This window comes from Lycium barbarum, chromosome 4 (assembly GCF_019175385.1).
Source record: "Lycium barbarum isolate Lr01 chromosome 4, ASM1917538v2, whole genome shotgun sequence".
In the NCBI taxonomy this organism is placed as follows: domain Eukaryota; kingdom Viridiplantae; phylum Streptophyta; class Magnoliopsida; order Solanales; family Solanaceae; genus Lycium; species Lycium barbarum.
In genome coordinates, this window is record NC_083340.1 from 11,291,370 (window position 1) to 11,316,317 (window position 24,948).

Below are 24,948 nucleotides of genomic sequence, written 5' to 3' on the forward strand. Positions count from 1 at the left end.
ATTGGTACTATTGTCAGTCCTTCCCAGTCAGCTTTTATTGAAGGTAGACGTATAATTGACAATATATTGTTCAGTCATGAGTTATTCAAATGGTATACTAGGAAATAATTGTCCCCTAGATGTGTCATGAAAGTGGACTTGAGAAAGGCATATGACTCAATTGAATGGTGCTTTCTTAGGAGCATGTTAGCTGAGCTTGGTTTCCCTTTTAGATTCATCCAGTGGGTCATGGAGTGTGTCACATCTGTGTTATACTCTTTAGTCTTAAATGGTGGCCTTACCAAACCATTCCAGGGCAAAAGAAGGATAAGGCAAGATGACCCTATGTCCCCTTGCTTGTTTGTCATAGCAATGGAATAATTTCAAATAAGTAATTAAATGTAGTGGCCTCTAATAAGAAGTTCTTGTTTCACCCCAAATGTAAAAAACTGGGGGTGATGCACATTTGCTTTGCTGATGACTTGATGTTCTGTAAAGCTGACCTCTATTCTATAAAGAGGCTTCATGATGCATTTAATAGGTTTTCTGCTGCTTCTGGCCTACAAGCCAACACTGATAAGAGTTCTATTTATATGTCTGGAGTTGGTGATGCCCTGAAACTATAAATACTTTCCACTTTGGGATATTGTGAAGGATCTCTGCATTTTAAATACCTTGTCCAAGAAATTGACAATTCCTGAATGCTTACCACTTGTGGAGAAAATTACTGTAAGAATTAACTGTTGGTCTGCCAAGTTGCTCTCTTATGCAGGGAGATTGCAACTTATAAAATCAGTGATCTTTGGCATACAAACCTACTGGGCACAAATATTCTTACACCCAAAGAGAGTTATGAAACTTATCAATAGCATTTGTAGATCTTTTCTCTAGACTGGAGACGCAATTATATCTAAGAAGACTTTGGTTTCATGGGACAAGACATGCCTAGCAAGAGTTGCTGGAGGACCATATGTTATGCACCTGGAAAATTGGAACAAAGCGATCATTGTTAAACAGTTTTGGGTCATATCTGAGAAGAAAGATTGCTTATGGGTGAAGTGGGTCCATATCTATTACATGAAAGGTTGTACTGTGGCGACTTGCACTATCCCAAATTCAGCTACATGGGTTTTCAGAAAGATATTGGAAGCAAGGAAGTTTTTGCTTCAGGCACCAACTCTGCAGGGTGATATACATGCTAGATTTGCTGCAGTTGTGGTTCATTCAAAGCTGTCTATCAAGAAGATGTATATTTCTTTGATCCCACATCACATAAAGGTACCCTGGATGAGTGTCCTTTTGCATCATAGCATCCACCCGAGGCACAAATTTATTCTTTAGTTAGCCATATTGAAGAGACTACCTACTGTGGAAAGACTACTTAAATTTGGCATAAGGGAGGATCCAACATGTATTTTCTGTGGTAATGCTGATGAAACCTTTGATCACTTATTCTTTGACTGCTCCATTGTCAAAACTTTATGGCAGAGGCTTCTTGATTGGCTTGGGTTTCATAGAGGTGTTGGAACTTGGAAAGATGAGTTGCAATGGGTCATAGTATGGGCAAAGAAACAGTCTGGACAAGGTGCAATTCTCAGTTGTACTTATGCTATGCTGGTTGCAGTGGTGTGGAGGGAAAGAAATCAGCTGAGGTTTCAGAGGGGCCACTATAATGCAAATAGAATATGTAGAGAGTTGGCTATACACATTCACACCAGAGGAAGAGATATGAAGAAATGGCAGCCATGGATTAATCAGATCAACTCCATCCCATGAAGATTCAGTTGTTGCTCCTGTGTCTGTTATGAGTTAGTAAGCAGTGTAGTTTGATTGTTATTAGCTTTCATTTGTGCTTGTATTGTTGACTTTGTTTAGTGACTTCTTAGCTTAGTTGAATCCTAAGTTGTTTCCTTTATTTCTGAAAAACAAGGAGTCTGGCCCAATTTGGTCCTGTAATGATCACTTTTGGTATTAATAAAATTATTTATTTACCAAAAAGAATATAGCTTCACCCCACAAATTATCAGGTGCATTAGAACTAACTAACATGGAGTTCATCATTTCTTTCAATGTTCTATTTTTCCTTTCAGCTACTCCATTAGACTTGGGTGAATAAGGCGGAGTTATTTCATGAATAATACCTACTTTTTCACAAAAAGCATTTGAAAATAAATACTCTCCACCTCTGTCGGGTCTAATTCTCTTAATTTTTCTACCTAGTTGATTTTCAACCTCAGTTTTATAAGAAATAAAAGCATTAAAAGCATCATCTTTATTTCTAGGAAAGTACAACTTAGTAAATCTAGAAAAATCATCAGTAAAAGTCACATAATATCTTTTACCACCTCTAGTCATTGTTTGCATTAAATCGCCTAAATCAGTGTGAATCAAAGATAATGATTCAGTTTCTCTATTTACTGAAAATATGACTTTTTAGTAATTTTAGCTTAGCACATATTTCACAATTGTCAAAATTATTTGAGTCTAAACCAGTTATTAAACCTAGTGACTGCATTTTCTTTATATAAGTGGTATTAACATGTCCTAATCTAGCATGCGACAAAGAAATAAACTCAACCATATAAGCAGAAGTAGATGCATTTTCACTGATATCATTAGAAACATTAAGCACAAATAGGCCATGGTTACAAGATCATTTGCCCACCAAAATATTATTTTTGCTCAACACAACATCATTTTCTTCAAAAGAAACCTTCACCCCAACTTTTCCTAATAATCCCATAGAAATCAAATTGGTTAGAATATTAAAAACATGCAACACATCACTCAATACCAAAGTTTTACCAGATGTGAGTTTGAGAAGAACTTTTCCTTTCCCAAGAACTTGAGTTGTCCTTGAGTCACTGAGATAAACAGTTTCTTGTCCTTCCTCAACTTGGGTGTATACCACAAAATCATTTTTATTTATACAAATGTGCCTAGTAGCACCAGAGTCTATCACCCAGTTTCTCACATTGGCCTCAATATTTGTTTCTGAAATGACCAAAATAATTATATCATCCGCTTCAGCAAAATTTATTTCTGGCTTAACGGGATTGTTATTTCTCGCAAATATTCTCTTGCATTGATGTGTATTTTTCATGAAGGTTTTATTATTGGCTTTGGGCTTGTAACCATGTCTATTTACATACCTGTATTTTGGCATCATTGTTTGGCTAAATTGTGGACATATTAATGCATCTCCAACACCATGGACATCTGGAAAGATGACGGGAATAGGAGCAGCCAGAACAACACTAACATCGGTGTTATCAATAATTTCACAAGTGATATTATTTGCCATAGTTTCTTAGATTGTTGGGGAAATCACAATATAACACCAGTATAATAGTAAATAAATATTATTTACTTAGCAAACCAATCGTACTGAAAATATAATGTTGCTATAATAGTATTTTAAATAACAGTACTGAAAACATAAATATTAGTACGATAATATATTTAGTAAATACACAAATTGACTTGAGTCGTGCTAGACACTGTCCTAAGAAACTATTTCAGCAATGTGAAATATTTCCCCAGGATTAAACAAGCTCTTCTCTAATTTTAAATTAAACGATACAAGAATTAGAAAAATTTAATTAATATTACCAGCAAGTCTTTTAGAAGAAAAATAAGAGACCCTGAAAAGACAGTCTGGAGCCTAAAAGGTATAAAAATACACGGTATAAACCAAAAGGGGATATCCAAAAATTTACATACCAAAACGGGTATAACGTGGGCTGATCCACGTTATACCCCAAAAAACTTTTTCGGCTGTCAGAAGCAGTCAACGAAAAATTAAAAAACAAATTGTATAACGTGGACTGATCCACGTTATACAAAATATATTGTATAACGTTATTGTATAACGTGGATCAGTCCACGTTATACAATTTATATTTTTTTCCCAGCGTTTTACAAAATAGGAGTCCGGAACCAAAATGCCCGAAGTGTTTTTTCCATACTTTGACCAATGATTAGTCGTGTGTCAAGACTCTGAAACGTCAATATTTTATCTAGAACCTGATATTTTTTTCTGCGTACAATAATGTAGGCCCAATACATCAAGGATACGTAGACGTTCGGATAGTCATTTTAGGGGTTGAAAAGGTGCCCGAAGTAAGTTCTGTTTGAAAAAACTTAGTGATTTTTCCATACTTTGACCAACGATTAGTCGTGTGTCAAGACTCCGAAACGTCAATGTTTTATATAGAACCTGATATTTTTTTCTGCGTACAATAATGTAGGCTCAATACATCAAGGATACGTAGACGTTCAGATCGTCATTTTAGGGGTTGAAAAGGTGCCTGAAGTAAGTTTTGTTTGAAAACTATTTGTAAAGTAGTCAAACTTTAGATGGTCATAACTTTGCGCTCGGATGTCCGTTTTACGCATTTTTTTTTAACTTGCGTATTTTTTCGAGATCTACGCGGACAAACGCCACAAGGCAGTTTGGCCGAGCCGATTTTTAAAAAAACACCTTTTATCCCATTCAATTTCAATTTTCCCCCAAATTGGCGTGAAATTTTCAGTTTTATTTACTTATAATATGATGATAAGAGCAATAGATTTCAACGTAAAAATCCCGGGGTAATGTAGCTGTGAATGTCAATTTCACTTCTGTGGTTTCAATTTTTGAAAATAAAGCTGACTAATTTTCTCGACATATAAAGTTGACTAAAATAACCTTACAGTCAAACACTAAGTTTTTTCAAACAAAACTTACTTCGGGTTCAGGAGCGCGGACTACAACTAGAAGGAGGAATGAAGTGTAGTACGTGCAAGCAAACATGTCATAAAAAGAATCGCTGCCCCGACAGAAATTAGTAGTTGTTGTTGCTTGTTGGTTTTTATATGTTTTCTTAAGTTGTACGATCGTTGTTTCCTTATGTAATCTTCCAAGAATATATAACATGTCTTGTGCCGTTTAATAGTTAGTATGTAATTTAACATTTACTACTCAGTTAATGTGTGACGTTTATTTAACTTATATTTTATTTTTTATTTCTGTTCGCATATATAACACATATTTAATTATTGCATGTGTAAAATATTTATTTGAGTTAATCACTGAAATTAACTATATGCTTTAAAAATTAAAAAAATCAATAATTATTTTTATTAAAAACACAGCCGAATATGATTTAAATAGAGGCAACGTCTTACCAAGTATTTGTCAAACGGGGGAAAAAATATAAATTGTATAACGTGGACTGATCCACGTTATACAATATATTTTGTATAACGTGGACCAGTCCACGTTTTACAAAATATATTTGTAAAACGTGGACTGATCCACGTTATACAAAATATATTGTATAACGTGGATCAGTCCACGTTATACAATTTATTTATTTTTTTAAAAAAATTTCGTTGACTGCGTCTGACAGCCGAAAAAGTTTTTTGGGGTATAACTTGGATCAGCCCACGTTATACCCGTTTTGGTATGTAAATTTTTGGATATCCCCTTTTAGTTTATACCGTGTATTTTTATACCCTTTAGGCTCCGAACTCTAAACGAGAACCAATTTAGAAGAGAGGGAGAGAACGTGTAGAATTGAAAATGGATAAGAAAACTTTCTAATGTTAAAAGATGCTGTTGAATAACTTTGCTGAAGGATCAATACTTATTTATAGGCATAAAGATTGATTTTGCACAAGCCATTAAATGCCACCATTTATATGTTCAAGACACTTGGCCAATTTGCCATGTGTCAACAATTAGTTCGAATATCATTAATTTTTTAAAATATCACTACACGAAGTTCTCACTTCTCCATAAACTCAAGTAGGACATATTACTAATCTATATATAATATAAAGCTAGGAATAGACAATCCTATGTGGCACCTCTATATGGCCAAGGATTCTATTTATCTTTTTTCTCATTTTTTTTAATTTTTTATATCATTTTAAATTATTCTATTTTAATTTACAAAGTCATCTACATAACTCACACCCCCTCATCTTCATAACTTCTACCTTTAATTAGTATTAGTAATTAATTTCATAATTCACAATTTAATGTACAAGTTATGACACCTAATTAAAATCACACCAACATGGTATCCATTCCAATAAATGGAGAGTATTGTCGAATGGGCAAGGAGATCAAAAGCACAAAATTGTATAACTGAGGAGGACATCAAAAGCACAAAATGAAGAAAATGTTGATGGAGAAGGAATTGTTCCCATCTCAGGTACAATATTTATTTTAGCATGTGAGTGAGTGTCTTGGAACTTTTATTATATGAATATTTTTTTAGAATTTTTTTTTCACCCTTAGATTATTATGTTATAGAACTTCTATTGTTGATCTTCTTTTTCAGTTTATTCGTGACACAAAATTGTTGAGAAAGGTCATCATACCTTTTAGTTTAGTCTATATTTATACACCTTAATATATAAAAATTAAAATATATAGACTTTGTTGCTTGGATGATTTTGATTGGCAAGCTAAATAATTCTAGCAAAATCTACTACCACCTATATCCATATATATTATAAAGCTAGACAAAGGAGAGTGACCGGACTCTTTCCTTTTGCCAAAAAGCACAATTATTTTTTTCTCTTTTTTTTTTTTTGAAAAAAATTTTCCCCATATTTTCTATTTATCGTTATTGGCATGAATGTCCTAATTATTTTTATAAAAACAATTGATGTTCTTGGGAAGATGATATGGCACCATTTATTGATCAGGATTTTGATTTTTCCATTTTCTTAGATTTTACGGATTTTGATTTTTCCATTTTCTTAGATTTTACACTTTTACCTTCAAAATTCTCAATTTAGGTGTTGTACAAAAAAAAAATGATCACGTTTGTCTCTTGCGCCAAGCTTCCGCTACTTCATCGAAAAAGACATTTGATACAAGGTATGTTGCTATTTTTGTTCTCCTTCGTGTTCTTTGTAATACTCTTTAGTTTATTTAGAAATTGCTAGAGTATTACTGATTTATGAACTTTCTTTTCTCAATATTTGCGAAAAATAGCTATGGTAATAAATCTTTTCCCCTCTCTGGCCAAGAACAATTAATTTTCTTTCCTTCATTTTTTGGCATTTTTCTATTTCCCCCCGTTCATATATGTGCCATGTTAAAATAACTCAAAAGCCACTTTTTAACTCTCTTAATTATGATTAATTGCGCTATGTTTAAAAACTGTTAAATGAGAAAGACGTTTAGGAAAATGAATGATCAGAAGGTCCTCTTTCCCAATTTAAGGTGTTTACACACAATAACTTTCAAAATCGAAGTGAAAAAGATAAATTAAACGTTACATGTTTTCTAACTCTTTGTCTTCTTGTAATTCGTTCATATTTAATTCCATATGAGAAGAGGTGAACACAAAATTGCATAACAACAACTACAAAATATTTGAAACTGGATTCTACATGGCAATTGACAAACATGAAGAAAGTACATCGACTTCCTCATCTTTTAAATGTGTTCCATGCATTATTCATCTCCGCAAATCTAGAAGTTCAACTAAAAAGAACGTCATTTTTATACAATAGCTATATATTGTGTCATATAGAATTCTGTGTGGTAGCATAAAATCATTTAGGTGCTCCAATGTTCTAATTTTAATTACATATACTTAAGAGTCAATACCAAGCTTAACCTCATTTGTTTGTGTGTAATTATAGAGAATACTACTTGGATTTCAGAATTATAGGAGGGTTACCGCTTTCAACTATTTTATCTGCTCTTTTATGAAGTTGTATTTTCCTTCTTGACTTGGCACAACCAATCCAAAAAGATCATTAATTATCTGTATGCCTTTCTTTTTTATCGTTTTCAATAGCATTGCATCTTATAATACATAATTTGTTAATAAGGAAAAGAAGTTTCGGTCTAAGCAAAACAAATTATCTCATTTATCTTGACGTAATTTATAAAAGATCATTTTTAAATTTATTAAGATACCGCGCGAAGCGCGGTCAAATACACTAGTACTAAATACGCCCGTCGAATATATGCATGGATGTCAACAGGGCACCAAAAATTTTCATGCTCAAATGATTGATCTGCTACGAGTTTCGTAGGTTATTAAATTATTTTCTATTCAAACTTTATACACACATGTAAAGAAAAACTTTTAGATGTACCTATATAATATGATCACACTTGATGAAAGAAATTAATTCTTGGGATGATGGTGAATATGTTTAGGGGTGGTAAAAGTTAGGCTGATATGTGATATATAGCCATGAGAAAGGAAAAAAAGTTCTTAAGTACTTAAAACAAAATATAAAAAATAAATAAACTAAAACTCAGTAAGAATTGAGAAAATATATGACCCATTTGTTTAGCCTATTTCAGTCCGAGTAATTTTTGAGCAAGTTATTATTAACTCAGGTTATTTTAATCCACCTAAATTCAGCTCAACTTGCTCATTTGACATGTGCATTTGGTATTATGTCTTGTTTTCTTGTATACCTTTGTGCCTGAGCATGTCCACTTCAACTATACTGGGCAAAAGTTGTATGTATTATTTGCTATTACAGCATGCAATTTCATTTTATTTTTTTATTTTTTTTGTGGTTGTTGGTGGCTATAATGGCTTTTGGCGTGGCAATTCATCTTCTTGTCAAGACTCATCATGCAATTTCTCGAGTTGGCAAATTTTTTTGGAAACATAAACGATTTGTGCGTGAATACATTTCCAGAACAAAGAAAACCTTGACCTATCAATATAAGATTATTCGAGTTGGCATGTGAAACTATAATTGTGCGCCTTTGTATTTGCTAATACCGAACACACCCTTTATCTGCTTTAAACTTCCAAAGTTTTGCTTCTTTAGTAAATATTGAATCTTGTGTCTCTTTGTATTTGCTAATTGTCCTTCCAAATTTCCTTCCTCATATATAATTTATTCTTTAAAAATTATTCAATTATGTGACTAAAAAACATTAATAATTATGAAGACTTACCAACAAGACATGATTAACGTGTTGCTAGATTAAATTAATTATGAAATCTAAAAATATGACATAAATTAGAGTATTTTATAATTAAATTTACTACATTTTATCATGAGACCACATGCAACTAGTAGTCTTAGGTATAACAATGCATTTCTTACAACATTTCTGCTGCATATTTCATAGCAATTGTGAAGAAAGTAAAGTTGTTAATAGCTCAAACATTGACGGACGACTATAGTAGGTAGATTTATGTGATGGACGCACACAATTATTCGTGTTAACGCGTGTATCATGAGAAGTTTCAAAAGATAAATGAACTAGAAAAACTCAGTCAAAGTGGGGACTTGCTTCAAAATTAGATATAGAGCCCGTTTGGATTAGCTTATAAGTTGTCAAATCAGCTTATAAGTCATTTTTAATTTATTTGGGTGTTTGGTAAATAGAAAACAGCTTAAATTAAGTTGAAAAGTACTTAAAATAAGCCCAAACCAAGAAGTTGTTTAACCCTAATTATTTTTTTTTTGGCTTAAAAGTCATTTTGGTTTGGCCAACAACTTTACCCTTTTATCTCTTATATTTTCTGTTAATTCTAATACTACCCTTACTTCTAAAACCCTTTAAGCACTTTTATCCAAACATGTAACTGCTTATTTATAAAATACTTTCAGCACTTAAAAGTACTTTAAGCACTTATGCTTAAAAGCCACTTTTTTCAGCTAATCCAAACGGGCTCATAAGCGTTATGAAAGGATAGATTTAGTGAAAATTGACTCGAAGTCGGTAAAATACTGTGACGAGCTTTTGTGGAAATTGACTTGGGTCAACAACAATAATGGAAATTAAGTAACGTAGTAGAAAGGTTGTTGTTGGCCGAAGAGCATTCAAAAAGTTTGGGTCAACAACAAACTTTGGAATGCTTTGGGCCAATTCGGACAAAACAGGTGAAGTTATTTTCACATTCCAAAGACGGAAGTAATAGTGATCAATTTATCACTATATAGAGGGACTAGAAGTTCCTAGCTGGTTATACATATCCAAGAAATAAGATATGGAGTACCAACAATTGCTAATATTTTTCTGCTTCTATTCACTTATTATTCTTTCTGTCCAGCAATCGCAGCTTACTGGCTTCTCATATGCTGGGCAACATGTATGTGCCCGCGATGAAGCTTTTTATTTGCTTCAATTTAAGAAAGGCCTCACAATTGATTCCACAGGATATATTTATCCAATGGAATGTTACGAGGCCCGAGCCAAGACTTTATCCTGGAATGTTACAGGAGATTGTTGCAAATGGGATGGTGTTACTTGCAATGGATTTACGGGTCACGTGATAGGCCTCGATCTTTCTTGCAGCTTTCTTCACGGAACTATTAATGCTAACAGCAGCCTCTCAAAACTTCATCATCTCCAAAGACTCAACCTTGCCTACAACGACTTGGTTAGCTTTCCACTTGGAAATGGTATAAGTGAACTCACGAGTTTGACACATCTCGATCTTTCATATGCTGCAACTATTCAAACGGAGGAGATCCCACCAGGATTATTCAAGTTGCCTAAGAATTTTTCTTCGTCTCTTACCTATTTGGATCTGCAAGGCACCAGCTTGTTTGGTGACATAAGCGATTCTAATCTCTTTCATCTACCAAACTTGCAAGTGCTGAGATTGGGAGGGAATTCTTTACTAACAGGCACTTTGCCAAATTTTAATTGGAGTTTCAGTGGAAATATTTTAGAGTTGGACTTTTCTTCCACTGGTATTCTTGGTAAGGTACCTGATTCAATTGGTAACCTCCATTCTCTTTGGTTTCTTAACCTCGATTATTGCCATCTCTTTGGCTCAATTCCAGAATCCATTGGCAACCTCGCTGCAATTAGAGAGTTGAGACTTTCACATAACAACTTCACTGGTAATATTCCCTCAACTATCTCAAAATTAAAGAAGCTCAATTATTTAGATCTCTCTTCCAACCATTTTCGAGGCTCAATTCCAGAATCCATTGGTAATTTCACTAGAATTATAAGTTTGGATCTTTCACATAACAGCTTCAGCGGAAATGTTCCCTCAACTGTGGGAAAGCTGAACAAACTTAGCTTCTTAAGCCTCTCTTCCAATAATTTTGAAGGCTCGATTCCAGACATCTTTGCCAACCTTTCAGAGCTACGCTCTTTAACTTTTGACACTAATAATTTTACTGGCTCGTTCCCCTATTCAATTGCTACCTTGACTCGCCTTGAAGTATTAGACTTGCACAACAATTTGCTAACTGGTGCACTTCCCTCTAATCTAAGCGGGCTTCAAGAGCTAGAAATGCTTGATTTGTCCTTCAATTACTTCACTGGCATGGCACCCTCTTGGTTATTCGATCCTCCATTGCTGATTTTACATGTTCAAGCTAATCAATTAACCAAATTGCCAAATGAGATCCAGAGCAATCGCTTAGGTCACCGTCACACTGATATTAATCTTTCGAACAACAAGTTGCACGGTGAAATCCCTGGTTGGATGTTATCCATGAACTTGATACTGCTGGATCTGTCTCATAACTTTCTCACAGGCTTTGAAAAACAAGTATGGCGCTCAATGGATTTGTCCGTCCTTAATTTGGAGAACAATTCTCTTCAAGGGTCTTTGCTTCCGTCCATTTGTGACATGATTAAACTTAAATACCTCATTTTGGCTCATAACAATTTCAGTGGTTCAATCCCAGGATGTTTGGGTAACTCCAGTAGCCCCCTTTCTACTTTAGACTTGCGAATGAACAATTTTCATGGAGAGATACCAAGATTCTTACCAACAGGGTTACGATACCTTGGTTTATATGGCAATCAATTGGGGGGACAAGTTCCCCGATCCTTAGTTAACTGTACAATCTTGCAAGCTCTTGATTTGGGGAATAACAAGATAAATGACACGTTCCCCATCTGGCTGGAGAAACTTCCAAACCTACAAGCTATGATTCTAAAATCAAATCTCTTTCACGGTCCAATTGGTGATTTGGAGTCCGAGTTTCCATTTCCTGAGTTACGAATCTTTGACCTTTCCTTCAATGGGTTCACTGGAACTTTGCCATCTAATTTTTTCAAAAAATTTAGAGGTATGATGGATGTGGATGAAGAAAAAACAGGTAATGGCAATCACACAAATTACCTTTACCATGTTAGCTTGGTGATAAAAGGTAATGTGTATGATATGAGAATCACATCAATAATGACAAGTATTGATTTATCAAGCAATAGGTTTGAAGGAGATATTCCAAATTCCCTTGGAAGTCTGAACTCACTTGTGTTACTCAACCTATCTCACAACAACTTCTGGGGTTATATTCCTGCAGAAATTGCAAAGTTGCATGAGCTTGAAGCATTAGACCTCTCATGGAACAGACTCATTGGAGAAATCCCTGGTCAATTGTCGAGTCTGACATTTCTTGAGGTCTTAAACCTTTCATACAATCATCTTGTTGGGCGCATTCCGCTTGGGAAACAGTTCAATTCATTTCCAATTGATTCGTATAGTGGAAATCCTTATTTATGTGGATTCCCACTATCAAAGGAATGTGGAACAAATAATGAGTCAGATGAGTCACCACTTGAACAAGATGACGATGATTCAAGTTTTGCTAGCGGGTTCACATGGCAAGCTGTCGTAATAGGGTATGGTTGTGGTATGCCTTTTGGATTGTTCATGGGAAGCCTCATGTTCATACTTGGAAAACCAAAATGGTTTGTGAACTTCGCTGAAGATATTGCTCAACAAATTGCTGCTAGGAAGCGAAGAAGGCAAAGGAAGAGACATCAAAGACGTTGAGACACAGTTTAAGAATGAAGTAACAACATACCAGGTATAGATTAAAACTTTTGGTTTTGAATCAGGAACAACAGTACTTCTGTAGCTGTTTTTTCTTTCTAATAGTTTAAGAACTGTCCACACATTTTGGATCCCTTTTTTCTTTAAAATGGTGGCTGCTTGGTTTATTATATAGTGTGTTAATTTTTTTATTTTTTCCCTAAGGACCTAAGTATTAAAAAACTCAGGAAAGTCATTAATAGTCTAAAAGGACATAAACCATTTACATTTCTAATATCCTATCTAATCTCTATTCTCATTCTCGTCTCTACAGATGTTGTTGAGGTTGCTGGAGAGTTGAACAGGTTTACATACTAGTTGCATTATTTACAAGTTAGTATTAATAATGAGGATTAGACCCTGACTAGCTTGGGATTGAAGCGTAATTGTTATTGTATTAATAAGTTGGTGTTGATGTTCTGGCAAATGGCAATGTATGCATCTGTTTCTTCACTTTATATGCCCGTGGTGATTTCTATAGTTTTATGAAAATAAAGAAATAAGCTTTCGACATTGCATCGTTTAAGGGATAGAGACTTCAATTCACATTTCATTTAAGAGTTAATTACACAAATGGTCATCTTACTTCTATCATCCTTGCAGTAAAATCAACTAAATTTTGAAAAAAAAAAAATCACTTTAACTATTGCTCCACTAGTTTTCCTATTTGGCAAGCCATAGCATTAAAAATGCCAAGTCGTGTTGCCACGTCAGCATTAATAACAATTTTTTACCTAAATAAAAGGCCCATTTTTTGTCATACTACTAGACTTGAATCTGAAGTTTCTAATCAATATTATCAAATGGCTGTTTTGTCGACCTTAATAAACAATTCTGAAAGAAAATAATTTTTTAATTCAAACAAAACATATCCAAAGTTAGACAATACAATTGAAGAATTTATCCAAAGAGGTTGTCCAAATTAATGCAACAAAACGAGAAATTTCAAACTGTAATTCCTAAACCTACGAGAAAAATATACTCCAAAATCCTTTCAAAATAATAAACTATTGAACTTTACCAGGCTAAGAATATAGAAGAACGCTAATGCAATCTCCACTTTGAATTTTAAAGTCGCAAAGCTCAACTTTTTGCTTCGTTCCTCACAGCTTATATGTTGTAGCTGCAGAAACAGGTAATAATACTATGTAAATTGCGCATAATGGTAATAACAACTAATAATAGAGAAAAGTAGGGTTTTTTTCGGTCCAGGATCAAAAGTAGATGATAAGTATCATCAAGTGCTGAAATTAATTTTATAAAAGGTGTTGGATAAGCAAATTTTCTGTTAACATAACTGAAATATTCTTAATATTATTCACAAAAGATATAAAGTAAAAACATATTTGTTATACCCCGTACATTTATATGACGAATTATCCGCAAGAAAATCGACTCAAGTTAAAGGCGGAATTATTTTCGGATACGAAATAGAAATCGTTAATTTTCAATTTTAATTAAAACATAAATTGTGTATGAATTTTATTGGTATAAAGATATTATTGGAGATTAGGGGTAAATTAACTATGATTAGATTATTAAGTGAGATTAAAATTTAAATCACTTCATTAATTAATTAAGCTTAAAGGGCCATGTGGGCCCCACCCAAAAAAAAAAAAAAAAAAAGGGGGAATCAAATCTGAAAATTTACAAGACAAGGTGGAATATTGAATCATTAAGTGGGGGTGTACGTGTAACATGGTGGGAAACCATATACATAGAATAAGGCAAAGTGCAAATGGCATTTTCCAATGCATTTGTTGGATATCAACTTTCAAGAACAAGAAAGCATATGCATGACTTCTCACGGCCAGATTGAGGTTTTAAAAAAAAAAAAAAAAAAACAGTTTGTAGCTTAATAAAATTCTAAGGAGAAGACAAGGAGATAGAGGTGGAAAAGCAAGAACAAGTATAAAGATTTAAGACACAAATTGGGGTCAAGTATCCAAGGTAAGAATTGGTTATTTCTTTTACATTTAGAATGAGTTGGATGCATTGTGAATATGTATAAAATGGTGCATGTTGGTATTGAATGTTGTATGAATTGCTTAGGATGTCTTTAAGTATTGTTGGTATGGATTCGGGTTAGTATTTAAATATATAAGCATCGATGTTGGCTTGAAGGTAAGTCGTCGAGTTGAATTTATGAAAGTTGTTGAATGATGTAAAAGAGAGTTACTATTATTATTTTGCCTTTCGAATTGGTTATCGATGTTACTAGGTTGGTTATTGTGGTTGTTGTTGTTGATTTTGAGCGAGATAAATTCTCAGGATGGCCTATTTACAGGGGAAGTGCTGCCGAATTTTCTGTAGAATTTAATGATTAGTTTGGAATGAATGGCTTAAGTGCCCTTAGCTAATGATTGGTATTCGTTGGCGTAATTGTAGACCTTGGGGAGCCCGAGGCGTAGATTTGGATTAGCTTTAGATTGGTTATCTTGGAAGTGCGTTCGAGGTATGTAAAGCTATCCCTTTTCTTCTTTTGGCATGTCCTAGGTGTACTAGGATCGGATTCGAGCCTCGGAAAATATTTTGCTCATCGGAATCCGCATTTGAAAATATCCCTCTTTCATTCAATAGAATTGAACCTTTTTTTGTATGCTTTCTTGAAAATTATGCAAACCTTCCCCAAACTTTATGAAAAGTTATAAAATGTCCGTAGAACCTTCGTAGGTGACCCCATAAGCCTAAAATGCGTAATTTGAGCCCACCGCCTTGCTTGTCCCAAGGTGGGCCCACTAGTCCCGGTTTTACCCTTATTGTACTTAAGGCTCGTTTTCGAGCAGTTTTTGGAAAGAAATGTTCTGACTACTCTTTTAACTACTAAACAAAAATTGTTTTAAATAATTCATTAAGTCTTATAAATTGTTTTGGCACTCGGAACGACTTCAGAAAGGTTATGCTTCTGTAATTCATTATGACATCCGAAACTCACTTATTATGATCCCGTCTGACTTCATTGAATTGGTTTGTCATTGATATGCCTCATCGAGTCTCTGAAAATATTTATGATATTTTAACTGCATTTAGTTTCTCGCTACTCTATTCGTGGATGACCCAATGTTTCCCACACTGAGCCCGGGCCAGGATATGTTGTCAAGCGTAATCCTCTGCATTGTTCGCCGTGCCTCGATGTGAGGGGGCAGGTATACGTGTACATGGGTTTGTGGAGTATGCTGTGCCATGTACACATGTTCTGATATGATTTGCCATGGCCATCTGATATGATATACTATGTTACGGGGTTATGCCCCTATTCTGATTCTTCTGTGTTGTGGCACCAGCGTCGGGAGGGTGGCCACGTTCTGTCTGCCGAGTCCCTTGGCAGGGGTCGGATTTGATATGACATATGTTTCTGTACACACTCCGCATGTTTTGAAAATATGTATTTGATACTTTGGATTTTCTACTCACTTTTTCTGTACGTTCTGTACCAGTTATGATTTTGTTTCTGTAATTCAGGCTTTACATATTCAGTACATATTTCGTACTGACCCCCTTTCTTCGGGGGCTGCATTTTCATGCCGCGCAGGTACATACGACAGGTTCGCTGATCCGCCCGCTTAGGATCTTATTCTGCTATTCTGAGGCGCTCTCTTATCCGGAGCCTATATTTTTGGTACAGTCTCCTGCTATTGTATAAATGTACGTCACTCAGGGGTACGACGGGGCCCTGTCCCGTCATATGATTCTGTCGGTCTGTTTAGAGGTCTGTGGACATGTTTGTGGGTTGGGGTCTTTCTGTACAAATGCGTGTATATGTTGTGTTTGGGCGATCTCATTCGCCGCGGCGGCCGGTCCGCATATGTTTAAATGTTGCTTCGTTGGCCCTGTGTGGTCTTTTGTTGGTATTTTCTGTGCGCAGGGTTATTTTGGATAGCCTGTACAACAAAGGAAACTCTGCCGAAATTTTTCTGGAAATTATCTAACTTTGAAATATAGCCTTGTCGGCTTCCGCTATATACTTGAATGCGTTTGATAAAATTTGAGATAGCATTTGATAGATGTGTTCGGGTACTCAGATCGGGCACTAGTCACGGCCTATGGGGTTGGGTCGTGACAATATTTTTACATAAAAACGGAATGACGAAATTAAGAACAGAGAGACAATTAGATATTATGTTCTAAGAGGAATATCTCGGATATTACAAAAGATATTAGAAATGAAACAGTAAAGTCTTTGTCGAACTAGAAGTGCTTATAATTAAACTAAAAAATTCATAAATTTGAGATCGATCAACTTATGGCTTTTAGTTGATTTTGATTTTATAAGCACTTTTGGTATTTATTGAACGATTAGATAAATCAAAAAGTACTTTCTAAACTAATTTGATTAGCTTATAAGTTTTGTCGAACACCCTCACTATGACGTAAACTAAAATTGAACTACTGATTAGTTACTGACAGTATAAATTATTTTTACAATATTAAATTACTTTAAAAACCAACTTAAAGATGACAATGTAAAATAACCCTGAATATGAAAAAGAACAAGTAATTATTACAACGAGTTATATCAAAGAATTGTTACTGTATTAATATTTTCTGCCATTTAATTGCATGGTTTTCCCTTCAAATGGGCTGGTCTTTAATTTTTGCAGTTCAAATGTGCTGGTATTTAATTTTTGTCCTTCAAAATCGAATTTATGACGAGCATAAATTCTGTAAAAGTGTTGTGCAAACTAAGAATAACTTGTGTGATATTATGATGCGAAAATCTGAATTTATGTCTTGCGATTTTTATTTGTTTTGCATTGGGAGACAAAATTAAAGACAACACAAAACAGGGCCAAAAGTGCAAATGACCCATTTTCGGCCTAACTACCAGATAGTCAGTTGGAATTGCTTGTTATAATTGGTAAGCCCATTAGGCGAACGCACGACGGCCCAAACCCAGGCCCTGCTGCTAGAAACATCTTTTTTTTTTTTTTTTTTTTTTTGTGCGGATTGCCTTTATTTGGGGTGGTCTTTAATTTTTGCCTTCAAATTGGTGGTCTTTAAGTTTTAACTTTCGCCTAATACCCCGAGATTGTGGGTTCAAACCCCAGCTCAATTAAAAAAAAAATCACAAGGGCAGAATTTTGCCCATGTGCAAATTCTGCCTTTAAGGCCCAAATTATGCCTGAAGGACAAAAGTTAAAGACCACCATTTTGAGGGATAAAAATTAAAGAGCACCCCCAGCGAAGGGCGATCCTGCAAATTGCCCTAGAAACATTAGAACCTCATGAAACCAACACATACGAGAAATTCATGGTCTACTATGGACTGAATTTAAAGTAGGTAAATTTACATGGCATAACTAACTACTAGTACATATTTAGCTATAGTTTAGACTAATTACATCATATAACTAAGAGTAATATGTTAAATACAATTAATAGCTACATATATATTTAAATTAGAATACTTTATTTTTATTCTACTCCCTTCGTTCCCGTCTCCTTCTACTTCCTCCGTCATCCGCACCCCACTGCGGTCAACCACCATCACTGTCAGTCTCGCCGGAGACGGCAAAACAACAACAAATTTGACCAGATAGCTCTCTGCCGCCGTTGGTTTAAATACAATTTTTTTGTGGTTTCAATTGCAGATTTGGTTTCAATGCACATAATTGTAGTAGCTTTCCGCTGCTGCCGTTGGTTTGAATGCAATTCTTTTGTGGTTTCAAATGCAGATCTGGTTTCAAAAATGCACATAATTGAAGCTCTCCGCCGCCGCTGTTGGTTTGAATGCAATTCTTTTGTAGTTTCAAATGCAGATCTGGTTTCAATTTTTTTTGTAGCTATTTTTTGTATTTTCATTTGCAAAGGAGAAGCTCAGTTCCCTATTTTTTGTGTTTTCATTTGCAAAGGAGAAAGTTAGGTGTGTGGATTTTGCAAATTCATGCTACGGAAATGTTTTGCTGCAATGTTAGATAGTATACAACCAGATCTGCACTTCTCCGCCATCATCGGCGCAATGGACTGAGAAGTGCGGCGGAGAGATCGTTCAGATCTGAGCTTCTTCCGGTCACGTTCCGATGACAAGTGCAACTCATTTTGTTATTTTTTAGATTGTATTCAATTTGTTATTTTTCTCTTATATTTTCTGTTAATACAAATATTACCCTTACTTCTAAAACCCTTTAAGCACTTTTATCCAAACACATAACTGTTTATTTATAAAATAAATTTCAACACTTAAAAATATTTTAAGCACTTATGCTTAAAAGCCGCTTTTTCAGTTAATCCAAACGGGATCATAAGCGTTATGAAAGGATAGATTTAGTGAAAATTGACTCGAAGTCAGTGAAATACTGTGATGAGCTTTTGTAGAAATTGACTTGGGTCAACAACAAACTTTTGAATGCTTTGGTCCAATTCGGTTAAGTTATTTTCACATTTCAAAGACGAAAGTAATAGTGATCAATTTATCACTATATAGTGGAATCCGCGACTTAAGTAGCATAAAAAAAGAAAAGTTGAATCAAAGTAGTACAGAAAAAAAAAAACACATAAATAGTATTCACGCACGAAATTCGTGCGTGAATGTAATGATGCCATTATCCTTTCCTTTTTCTTCTGTGTAGTACACTTCTACATATAATAATAAGTGATCCATAGGTTATGCATACATCCATTCTTCTTTATTATGCATTTTTATTACACCTTTTTTATTTAGACACTTAAGTTTTAATTTAACAAGTATCTTTTTATTTTTTGGGGATTGAATAAGCATCTTAACTATAGTTAAAAGGCTAAATTATTGAGAAGTACTTTTAACTTTTGTTATTAAAAAAGGAAGAAGCTATCTCTCCACAATGTTTGGTATTATATCATTAACTACATAACAAAACACATATATACAAGGTTGCCACATATCCAACTTATAACCAACTTATAAGCCAATCCACACGGGCTCTAACCAATTAGAAAATGTAATTAATGATATAATACCAAAAATTGCGGAGAGATAGCTTCTTCTTTTTTTAATAACAAAAGTTAAAAGTACTTCTCAATAATTTAGCTTTTTAACTATAGTTAAGATGCTTATTCAATCCCCAAAAAATAAAAAGATACTTATTAAGTTAAAACTTAAGTGTCTAAATAAAAAAAGTGTAATAAAAATGCATAATGAAGAAGAATGGATGTATGCATAACCTATGGATCACTTATTATTATATGTAGAAGTGTACTACACAGAAGAAAAAGAAAGGATAATGGCATCATTACATTCACGCACGAATTTCGTGCGTGAAAAGCCCAAAGTGCATTTTTTGCAGTTTGGTCCTTTTACGCACGAATTTCGTGCGTGAATACTATTTATGTGTTTTTTTTTTCCTGTACTACTTTGGTTCAACTTTTCTTTTTTTGTGCTACTTAAGTCGCGGATTCCTATATAGTGGGACTAGAATTTCCACTATTTATTTCAAATTCTTATAGTCCTCACATCATTCTTTGAGCAATGAGGTTGCTACATGTGGTTGTTGCTTTTTGCTTACATATTATCATTTTTTTCATTCATTTTTCTTATTACCATTCCCACTTGGGACTTTGTAATTGGACTAGATTGACACCACATATAGTAACTTCTTGTGGATATCTTATTGCCCCTAATTAGATTACTCCTTCCTTTTCTTTTTACTTGTCCCATATACTAATTTTTTTATTTATTTATCTATTTTAGCAAATCACCAACGATTTATTAATTTCTTCCTATACTACTCTTATCATTAAGTAACTACGTAAGTATTATTCCTCCGTCTCAAATTATCTGTCGTGGTTACTAAAAATAGTTATCTCAAATTATTTGTCATTTTAGAAGTTCAAGGCATAATTAATAATTTCTCATCATTTTAACCCTACTAAAATTTACTACTATATATAAGGAAGGATCCCAAGTTTTTGGAGTCCTCACATCATCCTTTGAGCAATGAGGTTTCTATGAGTGGTTGTTACTTTTTGCTTACATATTTTCATTTTTCTCATTCATTTTGGGACTTTGTAATTGGACTAGATTGACACCATATATAGTAACTTTTTTGTGGATATCTTATTGCCCCTTATTAGATTACTCCTTCATTTTCTTTTTACTTGTCCCGTATACTAAAAATATTTTTTTTATTTTAGCAAATCACGAAAGATTTATTAATTTCTTCCTATACTACTCTTATCATTAAGTAGCTACATAAGTATTATTTCCTCTGTCTCAAATTATCTGTCGTGGTTACTAAAAATAGTAATATAAAATTATTTGTCGTTTTAGAAGTTCAAGGCACAATTAATTATTTCTCATTATTTTACTCTTAGTAGAATTTTGTCATTAATGAAGATGACACATAAATAGATAAACATTTAATAGAGAGAGATTATAATTTAGACCTAACTAAGGGTAAAGTAGTCAAATACTCCTCCTAATTATAATTTCTTAAGGAGCTTGTAAAACAAAAAGGCGACAGATAATTTGAGATGGAGGGAGTATATAACTTTGGCATGACTAAGGGTAAAGTATTCAAATACCCCTCCTAATTATAATTTCTTAAGGGGCTTGTAAAATAAATAAAAACGACAGATTATTTGAGACGGAGGGAGTAATAGTCAAACTTACCTCAACTTATCTGAATAGTTGAAGTAGAAAAATGGAACAACTGATAGTTGACGTGTGTTTTGTTAAATAGTTAGTGATAGTTCAGGTAGTATACTCGCACACCTGATAGTTCATGTAGGAAACTCACGAAAAAAATGATAGTTCGGGTGTATTTTTGATAACCATCTCTTATTATTAAAAATTTTGATAAAATCCATGTAACTTTGGTGTCACAATTTCATTTCCAATTAAAACATTTATTAGTTCTTACTAATTAGTGACCCATATTCTCTCTTTGGATGTGCTCGGTATGAAGAATATATTTTCACGAAAAGCTTTATTTTAAAAATATTTTCCAGGATAACAACTGTGTTTGCTTGCTTAGTTTCTTATCTTTGGTTTAAGCAAAAATATTATGCTAAAATCGTTTGTGTATAACCTATATAAGTACTATATGAGGTGGGGGTGGCGGCGGGGATGTGGGGTGGTTGGTGGGGATGGGAGCTACAATGGTGGGAGTGAAGATGAGGTATGTTGGAAGGTGGGGAGGACACAATGAATGTGAAACCCACTTGTAGAACTTGATTTTCCTACTTCCACTAGAGAAGTCTTTTTCCTCATTTTAAGGAAATTATTTTTCTAGAGAAAATATTTTTCAAAATTTTTGACCAAACAGACATGCAAAACTGAAAAACATTTTTTGAAAAATATTTCCCTTCAATACCGAACACACCCTTTATTTATTTTAAACCTTGAAATTTTTGGTTCTTTAGTGAATATCGAATCTTGTGTCCCTTTGTATTTGCTAATTGTCCTTCCAAATTTCCTTCCTCATATATAATTTATTCTTTAAAAATTATTCAATTATGTGACTAAAAAACATTAATAATTATGAAGACTTACCAACAAGACATGATTAAGGTGTTGCTAGATTAAATTAATTATGAAATCGAAAAAATATGACATAAATTAGAGTATTTTAAAATTAAATTTACTATGTTTGTATCATGAGACCACATGCAACTAGTAGTCTTAGGTATAACAATGCATTTCTTACAACATTTCTGCTGCATATTTCATAGAAATTGTGAAGAAAGTAAAGTTGTTAATAGCTCAAACATTGACGGACGACTATAGTAGGTAGATTTATGTCATGGATGCACACAATTATTCGTGTTAATGCGTGTATCATGAGAAGTTCCAAAAGATAAATGAACTAGAAAAACTCAGTCAAAGTAGGGACTTGCTTCAAAATTAGATATAGAGCCCGTTTGGATGGACCCGGAGCTTTTTTAACCCCAAAAAATAAAATTAAAAAAATTAGAGCCAAATTAACCCGTTAAAAAAAAAAAGGACCAAAGTAGGCTTCACTCACAGAATCTGTGCGTGAAAGGGCCAAAGTGTACATTTACAATTTGGTCCTTTCATGCACAGATTCTGTGCGTGAAAGTGGGTACTTTTTTTCTTCTTCTTTTTTTAAGCTATCAAAATCACGTTTTTTTCATATTTTGGGCAAAGATTAGTCATGTTTCAAAACCCCGGAATATCAATATTTTATATAGAACTTAATATATATTTTTACGTAGAATAACGTCGACTCATTACATCAAGTATACCTAAACGTTTGGATCATCGTTTTAGGGGTTGTAAAGTACCCCGAAGTAAGTTTCGTTTGCTTGAAAATTTGTCATCTTTAGATCTAAGTGTCATATTTTATAGGGTTTTGATTTAAGTGTTTTGAAATAAAAATATTATATTAAAAAATAATTTATCCAATACCACAGGTTCAATCAAGGTATAATATATCTCATTCAATGCTCCCACTAAATCATCAAGACAAATTGGTGAAAGCAACAAAGTAGACACTTTTTATTTTTTATAATGTTCACTAATGCTATCTAACTCATTTTCATAAATTGAAGTTTGAATCTCGAAATTGACATTCAAAACATCATTACCACGGGATTAGCATCTCGAAATAGATTTTTTATCATTAGATTTTTACTAAAGAAGAATGAATTTTTTGCACAAATTCGGGAGAAAATTCAAATTGGATGGGATAACGGGAGTTTATTGGAAAATCGGCTCGGCCAAACCGCCTTGCGGCAGTTTGCCCGTGTAGATCTCGAAAAAATGCCCCAAGTAAAAAAAAAAAAACTTAAATCGGACATCAGAGCGCAAAGTTATGACCATTTAAAGTTTCAACAATTTACCACTAGTTTTCTGCCTAAGCTCCTGTCCTTATTTTTTATTTACGTGAGTGAAGAGGCATATGTATACTAGATGTAATGAGCCGATATTATTGTACGCTAAAAAAATATTAAGTTCTATATAAAATATTTATATTCTGACGTTTTGAAACGTGACTAATCTTCAGTCAAAGTACGAAAAAAAAAACTTAAAGATAACAAGTTTCCAAACTTACTTCGAGACACTTTACAACCCCTAAAATGACAATCCAAACATATAGGTATACTTGATGTAATGAGCCGACATTATTTTACGCTAAAAAAATATAAAGTTTCATATAAAATATTTATATTCCGGTATTTTGAAACGTAACTAATCTTCGGTCAAATTAAGGACAAAAGCTCAATTTTGAGTTTGATTTCCAAAGAACAAAGATGACAAGTTTCCAAGCAAACAAAACTTACTTCGGGGCACTCTACAACCCCTAAAACGACGATCCAAACGTTTAGGTATACTTGATGTAATGAGCCGACGTTATTATATGCAAAAAAATATATTAAGTTCTATATAAAATATTGATATTTTGGGATTTTGAAACATGACTAATTTTTGCCCAAAGTATGAAAAAAACGTGATTTTGATAGCTTAAAAAAAGTACCCCTTTCACGCACAGAATCTGTGCGTGAAGCCTAGTTTGGTTCTTTTTTTTTTTTTTTAAAAAAGGGTTAGTTTGGTTCCATTTTTTGTTTTTTGGTTAAAAAAGTGCCGGGCTCCCGTTTGGATTGGCTTATAATTAAGTTGGTCAAATCATCTTATAAGCCATTTTAATTTATTTGGGTGTTTGGTCAAATAGAAAACAACTTAAATTAAGTTAAAAAGTACTTAAATTAAGCCAAAACCAAGAAGTTGCTCAATCTCAACTTATTATTTTATTTTATTTTTTTGCTTAAAAGCCATTTTGGTTTGACGAACAACTTTACCCTTTTATCCTTTATATTTTCTGTTAATTCTAATACTACGCTTACTTCTAAAAACCTTTTAAGTACTTTTATCCAAACATATAACTACTTATTTATAAAATAACTTTTAGCATTTAAAAGTACTTTAAACACTTATACTTAAAAGCCATTTTTTTTCAGCTAACCCAAACGCGCTCATAAGCGTTATGAAAGGATAGATTTAGTGAAAATTGACTCGAAGTCAGTGAAATACTGTGACGAGCTTTTGTGGAAATTGACTTGGGTCAACAACAATAGTGGGAATTGACTTGGGTCAACAACAATAATGGAAATTAAGTAATGTAGTAGAAAGTTTGTTGTTGGCCGACAAGCATTCAAAAAGTTTGGGTCAACAACAAACTTTTGAATGCTTTGGGCCAATTCGGACAAAATAGGTTTAGTTATATTCACATTTCAAAGACGGAATAATAGTGAT

General features: G+C 33.6%; 1 protein-coding gene across 1 annotated transcript; it reads left to right on the plus strand.

Annotated features, from left to right (window-relative positions):
• Positions 1–9,958: 9,958 nt before the first annotated feature.
• Positions 9,959–13,257, plus strand: LOC132638192 (receptor-like protein 9DC3). The gene is made up of 2 exons (XM_060355160.1): positions 9,959–12,753; positions 13,033–13,257. The coding sequence occupies exon 1, from the start codon at positions 9,960–9,962 to the stop codon at positions 12,717–12,719; it is 2,760 nt and encodes a 919-aa protein (XP_060211143.1). The 5' UTR covers position 9,959; the 3' UTR covers positions 12,720–12,753; positions 13,033–13,257.
• The last annotated feature ends 11,691 nt before the right edge of the window (positions 13,258–24,948 follow it).